Source organism: Crinia signifera, chromosome 2 (genome assembly GCF_055691185.1).
Source record: "Crinia signifera chromosome 2, ASM5569118v1, whole genome shotgun sequence".
Classification (NCBI taxonomy): domain Eukaryota; kingdom Metazoa; phylum Chordata; class Amphibia; order Anura; family Myobatrachidae; genus Crinia; species Crinia signifera.
Window position 1 is genome coordinate 204,380,420 of NC_139218.1, and position 14,618 is coordinate 204,395,037.

Consider the following 14,618-nt stretch of genomic DNA (forward strand, 5'->3'; position numbering starts at 1 on the left):
ACTTGGGAAAAAAGCCCATACAGATGACTAGCAAGGCATTGATTGGCTGAGGCCTCTCTCAGCCAATCACTGATTGGCTGAGAGAGGTCTCAGCCAATCAATGGCTTGCTAGTCATCTGTATGGGCTTTTTTTTTTTTTTCTTTCAAGTTATCGATCTGTTCCTCCCTGCCCGGTGCCCTGCTCCCGCTGTCACCCCAACGCAACAGCCTCCTCCTGCCCGGCTCCCTATGCAGCCTCCCTCTGCTCGGCTCTCTATTATCCGGCATCCCCTGCCCGCTGATGTCCCCGCATGGCTCCCTCCTCCTGCAGCTCCCCGGGGACTGCATATGATAAATCCATGCGATTTATCATATGCAAACCTTGGCACATCAAGTGCCTAATCGTGTGTCCCCCTCCCGGGGAGCTGCAGGGTGAAATCAGGTCCGACTTGTCCCTAGGACAAGTCGGACTAATGTATGGGGGCCTTAAGAGTAGGCCTGGCCAATTCAGAGGGCAAGGTTTTTCTACAAATACTGTACATGTAATAAGTGTGAGGGGGGAACTGTGGGCAGTTGGCATTTCTGCTTTTCCATAACTGTCCCGTACCCCCCAGACAAGCATAGACTCATAATGACTTGATAAGCAAGTCTATATCTGCCCAGTTCAAAAATGCAGTTTCTCCTTCATCCACTAGGTGTCACTGGAGTTACACTGGGGATAGCATGTTTTGGAATCTGAACCATTTGTTGTGCCATTTGATTTTTTTGAATTAATTTGGTTGAATTAATGAGTGAAATCACCATAACTGTCACAATTACTTTGGAATTCATATTCCAAAGTAATTTTGAAACACAGTAGTAAATTATTCACAGTATGCACTCGGGGTCGTTGACATATGTTGGTCCAGATGATACAGGATAAGTGGCCAATGTCCATTCTTAAAAAGAAAGTTAAATAAACTGTGTGTGCCACCATGAAGGGGTTCTGGCCTGGGCCCCCTTCAGCCAATAGCCCCCTCAGGTGCCCCTGTATTACTTGTCTGAAGAACTACATGCGGACATAAGAGATCCATGCAGACTTTTATATGCCAGTTCTCTGTGCATGTCAACTTGATGGCAATATTACTTTTTATTTGAAATATACAGATCACTAAGTATGTAAGCCTGTATCAGGACAGTTAAGAGTGGATTGGCTGGTACTTCATCTCTTTCCACTGTATCTCTTTCCCAGTCTTAGTACATCTCCCTCATAGATCGTAAAGAAAGCCTTATGTAATCTGTAACAATATTCATGACTGTGCAGATATGAAGAATTGCATAATATAAATTTTGTATGCAGTGTTGTGAAATGCATTGTTATTTATTTTGGCTAATCCCTGATTAAGCTGTAGATTAACGCTGTATGAAGTTGTTTAATAATTGCTAACAATACCACTGACAGGCATTTTTTTTTTTTAGCAACATATTAAACCAGACATGTGCTTACATTCACTCACTACTAGACTGGAGATGGCTATTAAACAAAAATCAAATTGGTCAATCCTAACATATGCGATGGGTGCAAGGTGCTGTTGCCGCGGAATTTCATTCCCTGCAATGGCACCCGATCTTGCACCCTTCTCAGGCTGGTTTCAGCCTGAATTTGTGCAAAATTTCTCCCTGCCCAATTAATTCAATGGGGTTAAATAGTTTCAGAAACCATACTATTGATTTTCCAATAATGTTCAAAAGTAAACATTAATTGAAAATGGCTTTTTATGCAAATGAAATTACTTACAACTTCACAATAAATACAACCTTTGTATAGACCAAAATCCACCTGTATGTATTTGTGTATTTATAAACATGTAGGAATATGTGTAATTCAATGAACCGTTTTGCCCAATTCATAGATATCATGCATATCATGACCTACAGTAAATTAATAAATTATTATCCAGAAGGGTATTATCCACAAAAATATAGGCTAATTAATTTTCTGTCAAGTAAAGGTTTTGCGAGTTTGTGCACCGACCATGTGGCCAGCTTCCATAAAGGCTTGGGTAACCAATAGAAAGACTGTATTCTAGGCCTGGCCCTGTGTGGAGTTTGCATATTCTCCATATGGGCTTCCTCTTGGTACTTCAGTGTTCTTCCACAATCCAAAAATATACTGGTATGTTAATTGTCTCCTGACAAAAAATAATCCTAGTGTGTGCTTGTCTACATATATTCATGTGGGATGCGGTCAGTTTCCCGGCAGTCGGAATCCCGGGGATCAAAATCACGTGGCGAGCGCAGCGTGCCCGCAAGGGGGGGGGGGGGGGCATCCACACCCCCCCCCCCCCTTGTCGGGATTCCGACCGCTGGGATTCCATACCGAATCCTTTCATGTCAGACTAGATGCGTCAAGTGGGTCTTATCTGCCATCAAATTTCATGTTTCTGTGCCATGAAATTAACAAATGTACAGTATAACTTCAAGACATTTAGGGAATTCAAAGTGAACACTTCACCTATTGCCATAGAATTCATAATGCTCGTGCCCAGAACATTAGGCATGTGCAGACATATATGACTATCACTTGTGCCTGGATGGGCAGAACTGGGTAGGATAGGGGTGTTCTCGCATAAGCCAAATCTAGAGAGGAGGCCTTTGCACAATTGAGGATATATGCAGACCGAGAAATAGATGCAATTACACTTAGGGGGTTATTCTGCTTCGCTCACATGCTCGATGTTTATGAAGTGCCGAGCCAGGTGCGTGCGGCCACGGCGAACAGACTGCTCCCACCCAAGATTGCGGGGGGCTTCGGTGCTGGGGGACTCGCCCATGGCAACGGCAGCTGACAGCACCGGATGTCAGCTGCCTGCCAACGGCATAAATAGGATGTTTCTGTGACCGTAACCACATACATATTCTACTATTGCTAACCAGAATGCATCTTGTGAAGTGCCTGTGGGTAGAAATATGCAATTGTTATACCCATTTTGAGACTAAAGGCCCATACACACTTTCCGATTTTCAGCTAAAAGCCGCTCAAACTTCATGTTTTCAGCGGCTTTCAGCTCAAAACTGCCCCGTGTGTATGGTCGTGGAGGTAAGTGGTGAGGCACACTCCCGCATCATCGCCAGGAAAGCCTGTTCATCTGCTTGTATTACCAGCAGAAGAGCGGCTTTGCATAGCTCTGCACTATGCAAAGCCATCCGCCCCCCCCCCCCCCCAGTGGCTGGCAGGGGGAAAGCCGCTCAGTGGGTATGCACGAAGCGGCTTTCCCCCCTCTGTCCATGCACGCTGGGCATAATTGCCCAGTGTGTATGGATCATAATTCTGAGTCAGTCCCATAATACAAAGCTCTACAATATCAACCTTCAAATAGCTGCCCTAATTACATATACTCGTTATAGTTAATATATTTAGAGATCATTAGGTGGCCAACCATGTGTTACCAATGCCAATACATAGGTGAGCTGAAAAACCATGTAGTGCAGGAGGAAAGGTTTAGCACATATCAACATACATGCTATCATGTATATAATATATTTGCTGTATGTCTCCCCAGGGTATGGCATTGTATATCAAGTGCCTGGGAGTCAGCATAAAGCTTCACACACTTCTTCTAAGCAGATCCCTGGGCCCCCAATCACACACACATCTTCTAAGCCCACCCCTGGGCCCCCAATGGCACACATTTGTTCTAAGCCCACCCCTGGGCCCCCAATAGCACACACTTCTTCTAAGCCCACCCAGGGCCCCCAATGGCAAGTTTCATATGAGACACAGGGCGGGTTTAGGAGAATATGATGCTTATGCTGATTCCCGGATGCTGCATGGCGCCCAATATACTGTATACAGCACTGGCAAATCCCAGGGGAATTATCCAGCACTTATTACATACGTGATAACATATATGTTTCTATGTGCTAAGCGGTCCCCATTTTAACGACATGATTGCTGCTGGTCTTGCCTCTCTCTTTGATGATGACCTTATCTCACACAGGTTTTTCATTTTTTTTTGTTTCTTATGCATGCTGGATAACTGAATGGAGAAGATTATGTTTTATGCATATATAATGTATATTTTTAATCATTGTTGTTATTATAAAATCATTTGTACAAACATTTAGCTAAATATACTATTTCTATATTTTTACATTGTGTTTGGATTATTTTTTTCACTTTGTAAACTGCTCTAATGATATTTTAAATACTGTACAATTATTTCTACATTGTATGTATTCCCAGGATACTTAATATTTGTATTATGACTAATATATTATTTAATGTTTCGTATATATCTTTCTAAATGGAGGACCAAATGTAAAATACATTTTGGAGTACAGGAAATTTAGAATACTAATACTAAATAAATAATATCTTTTTGGATTTGTGTTATTGATGTGATTCTCTGACTACAACAACCTGTATCTATTTGTTTCTCATTTTATTCCTTTTGCTGTCATGAAGTCGGGAGTTTTGTAGGTTCTTATTCTGATGAATGCACACTTATTCATTTTTCACATGCCAAATCATATAACTCTTTAAGGACCCCCAACAGTTTACATTTTCCAGGGCACCCAACAGGATCACAGGTGCACTTATTACACAGTGACATAAGGAGGAGCTAATTATTTCAATTTTAAATCTGTGAGGAGACCTGAAAAAACATGCACTACGTAGGTGCTCGAGGACCGACTTTGGGAACCACTGAGATAGACAAACCTGTAAGTTACCATGTGCTACAGATGTTTTTGCCACCATTGTTGCTGCAGTCATGTTAAGCAGCCCTTGTAGTTGCACCTAGTCCTGAGCAAGTTTTCTGACGCCGAACATCCCCTAAAAGATTCTACAAAATATCTCCTTTCTTTATTGATTAATTAGCAATTGCTAATGTGCTGCAATTAAGAAGAGTAGATTGGGTCCGGAGCTGACATCAGTAGCCCTCCCATAAAATTCCCAGACACTCCGTTCAAACAGAAGGGACCCTCCTCCAAGCACAGGCTGTCTGTTATACCCCTTTCACACCAGCCTAAATTCCCGGGTTGAGTCCGGGAACAACCGAGTACTACCGCTGGTGTAAAAGGTACCCGGGACAAATTACCAGGCTAATTTGCCGGCAATCCAACCCTGCTAGGTAGCAGGGTTGTTCCCGGAGACCTGGCTGGTGTGAATAGGGTATGGTATACTTACCCGGGTTGCCGGTCCTCAGTGTTCTGTCCGGCCGGGAATCCACATAGGCGGCAGGCACAAATGACGGGACAGGCGGTGGATTATGATGACGCAGCTCTCCGGCGGCAGTGAGGGCGCCGGAGAGCTGCGTCATCTTCATCCGCCGCCTGTCCCGTCATTTGTACCGCCGCCTGTGTGGATCCCTGGCCTGCGTGGAGGACCAGCAACCGGGCGAGTATTCTTACCACCTCCTGCCAACCTCCGCCACCATCCCGCCTACTGCCCGACGCCATCCGGCCGACTGCCCGCCTCCTCCCCACCTCCTGACTGTCTCCTTCACGCCCCCTTCACACACCAGAAAATGCAGGGACTTTTCTGGTGTGAAAGGGTCCCAACCCGGGAATGTCCCTGCTTGTTCCGGGAATGTAATTCCCGGGTTTGTCCCTGCATTTCTGGTGTGAAAGGGGTATAAATCAGCTAGCTACTACTTTACAGAGCCCTGCAATCAGTTATACGCTGCCCTGCCAGAGTGAAATACCACCATGCACAAGCCTTCGATTAGCTGCACATCCATTCGCACTCACTCACCAGCGACTGATTTTGCTAGTGTGTGCAGTCTGTGTATAGCCCAGGACTTACTTGGTGGCCGCGATAGAAACAGACTGGGACCAAAGCTGACATCACATGACTTCCCTTTTACTGCCGGAAAACCTTGCACATGCATACTATGAGCTGTACACATGCGCAGTCTCTCAATTATTGCAGCCGAGCGATCATATCTGAATAATCTCCTATGGTAGCAGAGCTAGAGAGGACAATTTAGCATAGTCCTGCTCCCTCCTGCATTGATTGGTTGATGAAGAGTGCCATCCACCAGTCAGTGTGCAACTGCTGCATAGTAGGGATAGGAAAGGCACCTGATGCTACATTGGAAGATGCCAAAACATTGAAATAAAAAATCAGTAGCTATAGTGGGTGGTAGCTTACAGGGAGCATCCCGAACCTGCAGTTTGTCATAGCCACTGTTGGCTTTGATCAAGGCATTTACATTTGTGAACCACATTCTCTGTGGTTCTCTGCAGTTCTGTACAACCGAAGTAACTGTATAGAGCATTACCAAAGGAACCGTCAATGCCAACTTGCAATAGTACAAAACTTACTTTGGATTAGTATTTCACTGACCCCTCCTATATTGTTCATTCTAACCCCCTGCACCTAATCAGTGAGGGGGGACAAAATTTTATTTGGAACAGCAAAATTTTAGACTAGGTTGTATCATAAAAATGTAAATATGCCCAAACTGACGAAATGCGTTAGGGCGTGGCCTGTGATACCCGTACTGAGTGGCCTGCCCGTTGCGTGATTCCCCCGGCTCAAGGATTGGAAGTCCCGTCGGCGCAAGCCAGCGCATATGGTACCCTTCTACCTGGAGTTTGTGGACGGTGCAGCGGAGCAGTTTTGCCTCGGTATGTATATCAAAAACCTTGTGGTAACCAGCCCACAGTGTCTATCTCACTGGTACGAGCATTTGCTTTTATCTGAGTTTTAAAGAGTGTTTTATGCATTCATTAAATATCGTTTACATGCACCATGGAGCACCCCTCTGCTTCTTGTTTATATATATATATATATATATATATATATATATATATATATGTGTGTGTGTGTGTGTGTGTGTATATATATATATATATATATATATATATATATATATTTATATATAAATATATAAATATATACTAAACATCGGCACTTACCTTTCCTAGTTTTGGGGTGCCCTATGGCTTGTGACCACATACTTTAAACCAACATTGTAGGGGCTCTGCACACACTAAATTAACTGATATTAATAAATAGTTGAGATTTGGTTCATGAATTGATCAATGCATTTAAGCCTGTAGCCACCTTCACGGGACCCCACTTTTCTGCAGGTCCTAACACTATTGCTCAAAACCGTTACAATACACATAGCTATGACATTATTGTTTGATTCCAGGCATGCTATCTGGTCTAAAGCTCACAGCAGACTATGATTTCATAGGAGAGCAGTTACCAACACACCTGTCACTAATCATCTAGGGAAATGGTTAACATAAGCTATGCACTATAGGTTAAAACAGGGTGCATGAGAGAATGTGACCACAATAGGACTAATTTAAAAAAATGAATGTAATAATATATACACTAAACATCAGCACTCACCTTTCCTAGTTTTGGGGTGCCCTATGGCTTGTGACCACATTGTTTAAACAGACATTGTAGGGGGGGCTCTGCACACACTGAATTAACTGATATTAATAAATAGTGGAGATTTGGTTCATGAATTGATCAATGCATTTAAGCCTGCAGCCCCCTTCACGGGACCTCACTTTTCTGCAGGTCCTAACACTATCGCTCAAAATGGCTACAATACACATAGCTATCACATCAATGCTTGATTCCATATATCCATATGATTCCATATATATATATATATATCTATGTCTAGTGACCTTTTGTGTGTCTCCGAAACACTGCCATCTGTTGGCAGAGAGTAAAACTACATCTCTATCTCTCTCACACATGCACAAACACAGAGGCTATCACAAGGTAGCAGACTATGAAAATGATGGCTTCTGCAATGTACTTTGAGCTGTGACATTTGTTACTTTCACTTTGAGCTGTGACAGTCGTGTGGCCTCTAGTGGTCAGTGGAGGCAATTCACCTAATAGATGTAAGGAGTGGTTAGCTCAGTGGCGTAACTATAAATTTTGCTCCCCCCAGCCCAAAAAAATTCTGGTGCCCTCCAAATGTCCCTTACACATTACTACAAGCTACTCATTTCTGCGCATATGCAAACCTAAACTGCAAATGTATGTGGCGAGTTACTTGCAGTGGGGACCGGGGTGCCCATCGGAACGCCTGCCCCGTCTTTGCAGCCACGCGCAAATGAAAGTGAGTTGAGACATGAGAAATCATTCGATGGTCGGCAAACATTAAATGATTTCTCCTGCTAGCAGTTCAAGTGAGGGGATGTGTTCTATTTACACATCCCCTCCAATGTTTCCAAGGGGAATTGTCAGTGGCAAGGGGCGGGTGCATGCATGGATGAGCGGCGTCTCTGGTGCTTCCCATATTGCAAACCAGAATCACCCCCTGTCCCCTGCACTACATCACTACACTATATACCACCCATATGCAGCACCTAATCACTACAGTAAATTCCCCCACCCTATACTACATGACTGCACTACATGTCCTTACCATGTTGAAGTCTTTTTTCTGTCCAGCAGAGCTTCTGAAGGCGACGCCGTGACATGGTAGAGTAGAAGGAGGAGGCAGGGACCCAGGAGAGAGCTGGCCAGAGCAGGGCTTGGTCCTCCAGCTTTGACAGCACAGGGCAGAGAGAAATAGGATACGATACTGGGCTGCCTGAGGGGAAGTACAGGGCAGGGCTTGCTCTTCCAACCTGGAGAAGAGCAGGATAGAAGGAAAGCGGGGACTGGCTGAGGAGAAAAAAAGGAGTGGTGCTTGGTCCTAGTTAGAGGGAAAGAAAAGGATTTAAGGCAAGCAAGGACTGGCTGACTGGAAGAAGGGGGCGGAGATTGGTCCTCTGGCCAGGGACTGAGAAAGGAGGTGATGAGCAGTGGCTGAGGGGAAGAAGTGGGTGGCGCTGTGATAGCTCATGAATGTGGGGAATTGCAGAGAGGAAGAAGGGGGCAGGGCTTGGTCCTCTAACCAGGACACTGCAGTGTATAGTGAAGCAGGGATAGGATGAGGAAAAGAGTGTGCTGGGCTGGCCATGAGAGAGCAGACCCAGTCCAGGGCTAAAGAAGGCTGGTCTGGTCCTGTGAACTGGATAGATCTGGGTAGAGGCGAAGGGGGAGAACCAAATGGAGCTGGCCTGGTCCTATGGATTGTTCGGAGTAGCATCAAGACAGAGGAAGAAAGGGGCAATTCTGTCCTGACTCTGATTCCTGTGGTATCCCCTTTCTCTATATGACCCTGTGCCCAGTGCACTCTCTGTTTGTGCTTGTGACCCGAGAGCTGGTGTCATAGTAGAGTCACTAGACTCTTTAATACAATTGCTAATATCACTGGCTGCAGGCTCTGTAACTGTGCTGGCCCTATGCCTAGGGTCAGCTCTGGGGTCTCATCTCAGGACTTCAGCGTTGTGAGCGGCGGGGGTTGGGCAATAGGTGTAACAGCTGCAGAGAGAGAGGAGTTCACAGTGCAGTGTCAGCTCAGCCATTACCGCACACCACAGACCCCGATGGTGCGCTCTCCCAAGCCGGCGCGGGGTCTGCCACACGCTAGCTACGACACTGGGTTAGCCTTAGGCACCTGGCAGGAAAAGGGTTCCAGGAGATATATACCAACGGAGCATACTGATTTTGGGTAGTGGGTTATGCCTATAAAAGTGATTAAATACCCTGTACAGTACTATAGAAATATATTGGGGCCAGGGGCATCTTAAGATAGGAGGCCCATAGGCAGTCTCCTTAGCCGGCCACCTCCTATCTGCCAGGAACAGTAAGGTCTGAGCGCTCTGCTGTGGAGTCTGAACACTAGATCGCTCACACTCCACTGCACATACGCAGATCACCGGAAAATGGCCACCGTGCCATTTTTGTAGTGATTGCTGAAACGCTTTGAGTGCTACTGCTGGACTACGGAAGATAAGTATTACCAAAATGGGTGCAGTGTGAGCCCTCCTGGGACCCATTATAGATACGACTCTGATAGGGGCCCTTTTACCAGATGATTGCATTTGCAATGCGATCTTGGCGGGATTTACCACTCAGGATTGCATTACAATATGCACTTCTATTGTCTGGATAGAACACTAGGCAGATGTCCCTGCAAACTGCTCAGCCGGGGGCTGTGCTAGCACTGACCATGCTGCCCCACTGGCAGTGTGGTCTGTAGCCCATAGGCTACAATGGGCTACCACCATCTAAGAATGGTGGTAGCCCCGGGACCCAATGCAATGCTGCTGGATGTTGATACATCCGCCAGCATTGTATTATCCATAGAAACCTATGGGGGATGTGGCAACGAGTGGAGATTCCTGCTGCGGTCCCTCCTACATACATTAGGTGAATAAATAATATTTGGGGTTAATCCCTGAAAACGAGTGTTTTGGGGGTATTAGCTGCAAATATGTGATAGTAAATGGGCCCCATAGTGTGTGAAACTTCGCTAATCATTGTTCTTGTGTGTTCCTTTTTTATCTTTCAGCCTTCTGTCTGGGCTATCAGTGCATGGGGAGTGGTGGTGTCTGTCCACTGATTGGCTGGGTGAGTGTGTGTAATGTGTCACTCAGCCGATCAAGGCGCAGCAAACATTGCTGAGGAGAGCAAGGCAGCTCTCCTCAGCTTTACAGCAATGCAGGCCATTGGATGCAGCAGAGCACCTACAATGTCACCAGCTGGACAGCATAGGGTCAGAGCTATAATTTTTATTGACAAGTTAAAGCATAGCTATATAACAACTTGTACAGCACATAAAATAAAAAATCAGATAACAAAACTTTGTGTGAACAATCCTTATCATTGAACATTTCCAAAAGCCTGATGGAGCTTTGTGTGTTGTTATCTCTGCTGCTCAGCTGGTAAGGAAGGGGAATATTGCATATTCCTCATCAAATTGTATTATAGATTATTTTACTGAACTGCTTGAATCAAATGTTCCCTCTTGATCTGGTTTGGAGGCTGCTGCTGGTTTTGATCACAAATCAGCTAAACATACCCTGCTCATTCCACCTAACAAAGCTCTCTGTGGTAGAATTGGACTAATGCATTTTCAGTCCCTGCAGAGCTGCACAGAAATGTTCACATGCATGGTGGAATGTGTTAGTTCAAGGGTTCTCGGTCACCTCCAGGCCAGGCATCCAGTACCACCAACAGGTCATCTTTTCTGGATTTCCTCAAACCTTTGCCTATTTTGCGAAGTCACAATTATGCTTCTGCAGATAAAAAAAAAAAACTCAAAACATGACCTGCTGGGAATACTACTGTCATTCAGTTTGGTTGATGACCTGTATGTGCTGTTCAAACATTATCCATAGGGGGCGCTGTGACAGTGCGTGCTCACATTGCATCTTCTCTTGTCAACCCCTCCATGTTGCCAGAGAGACGTCATGTGTTGTGTCTCCGTATCACATGACCTAGTTCTCACAGGTAGTTTGTTCATTTGGGCTCTCCGTAGGTTCCAGCGTCCAGGAGGAGGAAGAAGCGGATCAGGAAGTGGCTCTTTTCGGGCATGAGCTGAGGACACCAGGGCAAGGCCAGGGATCAGCTTCTACCTCCGCTAGCAGCCTCATACCTGCGGCCCCCGCACCGGCACGGCTGGGCAACTCCACGCCATAGGAGAGGGCAGCAAGTGGCTGCTGAGCACCCTCCATGTACACTACTTGGCCCTAGGGGAGGACCTAGCAATCTCTATGGAGAGGAACGTCCGCCCGCTGGACGTGGGATCCCTCCGTCCCCTGTCCCTGGAGCTGTGCTGATCCCCGGACACACGCATGTGGCGATACCGGGGATCGCAGCTCCCAGTTACTGAGCAGCGGCAGCACGTCCCCCTCCCATACTGTGTGTGTGTAGCCCATAGGAGAGGACGCCCAGAGTCAATATGTCCTTTGTCAGCTGCTTCCTGGTGCACAGACTGCCCTGGGAGAGAGCCCCTGCTTGGGTCCATATGACAGAGCTGTTTCTGATGAAGGAAAAAGAAAAACACTGTGTTAAACTGAGCTACAGATAATTTAAGTTTTATTTTATAGGTCACAGGGAGCACAACCTCAGTCATTCATAAGTGTAGCTACAAAATAACACACTGTACCATGTGACAGAACACTGAAACTCCATCCTGCTCTGCTATTTTGGATTGTAAATACAACAAATAACGCAGGAGGTGCAACATTCCCTCACATTCGTAAACATGTTTTTTTGCAAATATTTTCTAAAGTGGTCAATTTTTTTTTATTGTCACCGTGCAGGTGTCCTGTGACATATTTTTTTATTTTTCTTAGTGTCAGTCAGCTTTTTTCAGCTTTGTAAGAATATATTTTTTTAATCATGGGTGAAAACAGCCCAGAACTGGCCCTGATGTCTCTGGAGGAGGATGGCATGTGCCCAGATGAGAAAATGAGGAAGTGGTTTTTGGAAAAAGGGGGGCGTGAGACTGGCACTGTGTATGATACAACAACTGTGCTCATAGAACAGGACCATCAACCCTCGGAGGAGGAGGATGACGACGATGAGGAAGATGAAAGTAATGTTGGAACAAACTTACCTTTCCTTGATGCTGCCAATGAGGAAGGTCTCTTGCTTATGCCTGAGCAGGATGCAATGTCTCAAGGCTACGTTCAGCACATCATTTCACCAGACCAGATCCATTTTACAATTAATCCTGGTTCTACTCCCATGCCCAGAAATATCGAAGGGGCTACACTGACTTTACACTCTGAGTGCCCAGAAACCAAGCAAAAAGAGGTAGGTGTAATCTAGCACAAACCATCCAACATTCTGTTCTCTGGCATAACCAACACTAGGGACAATATGTAACAGCATTTGATGTGCAGACTGGGAATTGTTGTGCACCTGCTCATATTTATAAAGATGCAATCATTTACAAGGCAGTGATTACAGGCAGTCTTGCAGCAATTCCCAAACAGCCTGTACATCGCAGGCTGTTACATATTGCCACCCCGTTCTCTGCTTCATTCCACGGAATAATGGCAAGTTCCTTGATGGGATCCATACATATGAGATGGATTGTCCCAATTCCCTATTTATTTGATTCTGAACAAAAAATGAACTGGACAGTAAATCAGTGATTTTTTTTTTTTTTTTTTTTTACATGCACAATTTCCTGATTCCCCAAATGATCGCAAATAATAAATAGCTGACGTTTTTTGCATTTTTGTAATCAATGAACCACGGTGCTGATGGACCACATAAGCAATGCGGTGCCCGTCTGCATCTAGCAGACAAATGCTTACATCTGACTCATTTCATGCGATTTTACTGCAAATCGTCTGATCACGATCAGATGCGCACTCCTGCAGATCTTTTACTAAATCTTCTGATCTTACATGCTGCATGAAACTTCTGAAGATTTAGCATAAGATCAATATGAATGCACATTGGATCTTAACATACATCTGGTGAAAATGTGCAATTGCCTGAAATATTTTGTTCAGGACAGACAAAAGACTTCAAGGCAAATTAATGTGCACATCTTAAAAATGCTGATCTTCCTAGTGTGTGGACATTAACGTTTGATTAACATTGTCCTGTATTTAGCGCTGATAGTTAACCTGGACTCAAAGAAAAATGGCCAAGGCAACTAATTGGGCTCAGGTTAGTGAAGTCAGAAAGGGGGTTCTGAGCCATAGAGCATTTTCCGGATGAAATGGGTTATAGTGACTATTCTCTGGTAAATAAGGGTGTGGTGGTTGCTGTCACTAAATAATTTATAGTAGAGGGTGTGCAACCTACTTTAACTTATTGGAACAAAACAAAAACTGATTTTATTTAAAGAACATTTTCTATGTGGTTATGTTTCTATGAACAAAACATAGGTACTTGGGCATTGGATTTTCTTTTGATTTTTTTTAATGCAAAACCAAATATTACACTGTTGCATAATGAAAGTATTTAAAGCATCATTAGTGATACACTTAGCTTTTTGTGTAAGACCCAAACTGGGATAGCTATTAAGCAGAAATATACTCTAATGGTGCCTTCATACTGGCCATTTTCCAAGCATCCCACTTTTAGAAAATGCCCAATCATCGCTGTGAGTGTATGGGCATAGCGATTATTATCCAGCATGCTGGATAAATGTGTAATCATCGGTGTCAGGGCCAGTGTTCTCACAAAGAACACTGGCACTGACAGATCGCTTGGCAGCACATCGCTGTGTGCTAAGCAGTCTGAGTAAACTAGCATCGCTCAGATTGCTCGACTCCCCGTGTGTAGGCTCCTTTAGTGTTAAGGGGCCTACACATGAGCAGATGAGCGATGCTAGAACACTCAGATCACTCAACACACAGAGTCTATCATTTGACAGCCCCCCTATAGTTGTTGCTATTTTTTTTAAATTACTACATGAAAATTTATGGAGGGTGGGAAAAAGTTTCCCTTTGTATCTAAAGCCAGGTAGTTTCTTACTCTGTGTACTTTCATCTTTTGAACAGGGGTTTATGAACAAGCAATCTCGTTCCTCTGATCTAAAGCTGGGTATACACTTATCGGCCCGATCTTTTGTTTCTGGCCAAATCGAGACGATATTGTCGGTGTGTACCCAGCTTTAGATCAGAGAAATGCAGTTCCTCTTCCCTGCCTGGGGTGTCGCTGTCTGCTGTAGTGCTTCTAGCACAGTGTGGTCTGTAGATCAGCACTGATAGGCAAACCAGACCTGTGCTTGAAACACCACAGCAGACAGCGACACCCTAGGCAGGGAAGAGGAACTGCACTGGTTTTTTAAAGATGCCGGGTGCTAGAA

At 44.8% G+C, this 14,618-nt stretch overlaps 1 protein-coding gene across 3 annotated transcripts in view; it reads left to right on the top strand.

The window, feature by feature from the left end:
* Positions 1-11,264: 11,264 nt before the first annotated feature.
* Positions 11,265-14,618, top strand: part of MTF1 (metal regulatory transcription factor 1) — a 32,629-nt gene continuing 29,275 nt past the window's right edge. For all 3 annotated transcript variants that reach the window (XM_083173582.1, XM_083173583.1, XM_083173584.1), the window contains exon 1: positions 11,265-12,601. In XM_083173582.1, the coding sequence (XP_083029708.1) occupies positions 12,185-12,601 (417 nt within the window). In that variant the 5' untranslated portion in view covers positions 11,265-12,184. The remainder of the gene's footprint in view (positions 12,602-14,618) is intronic.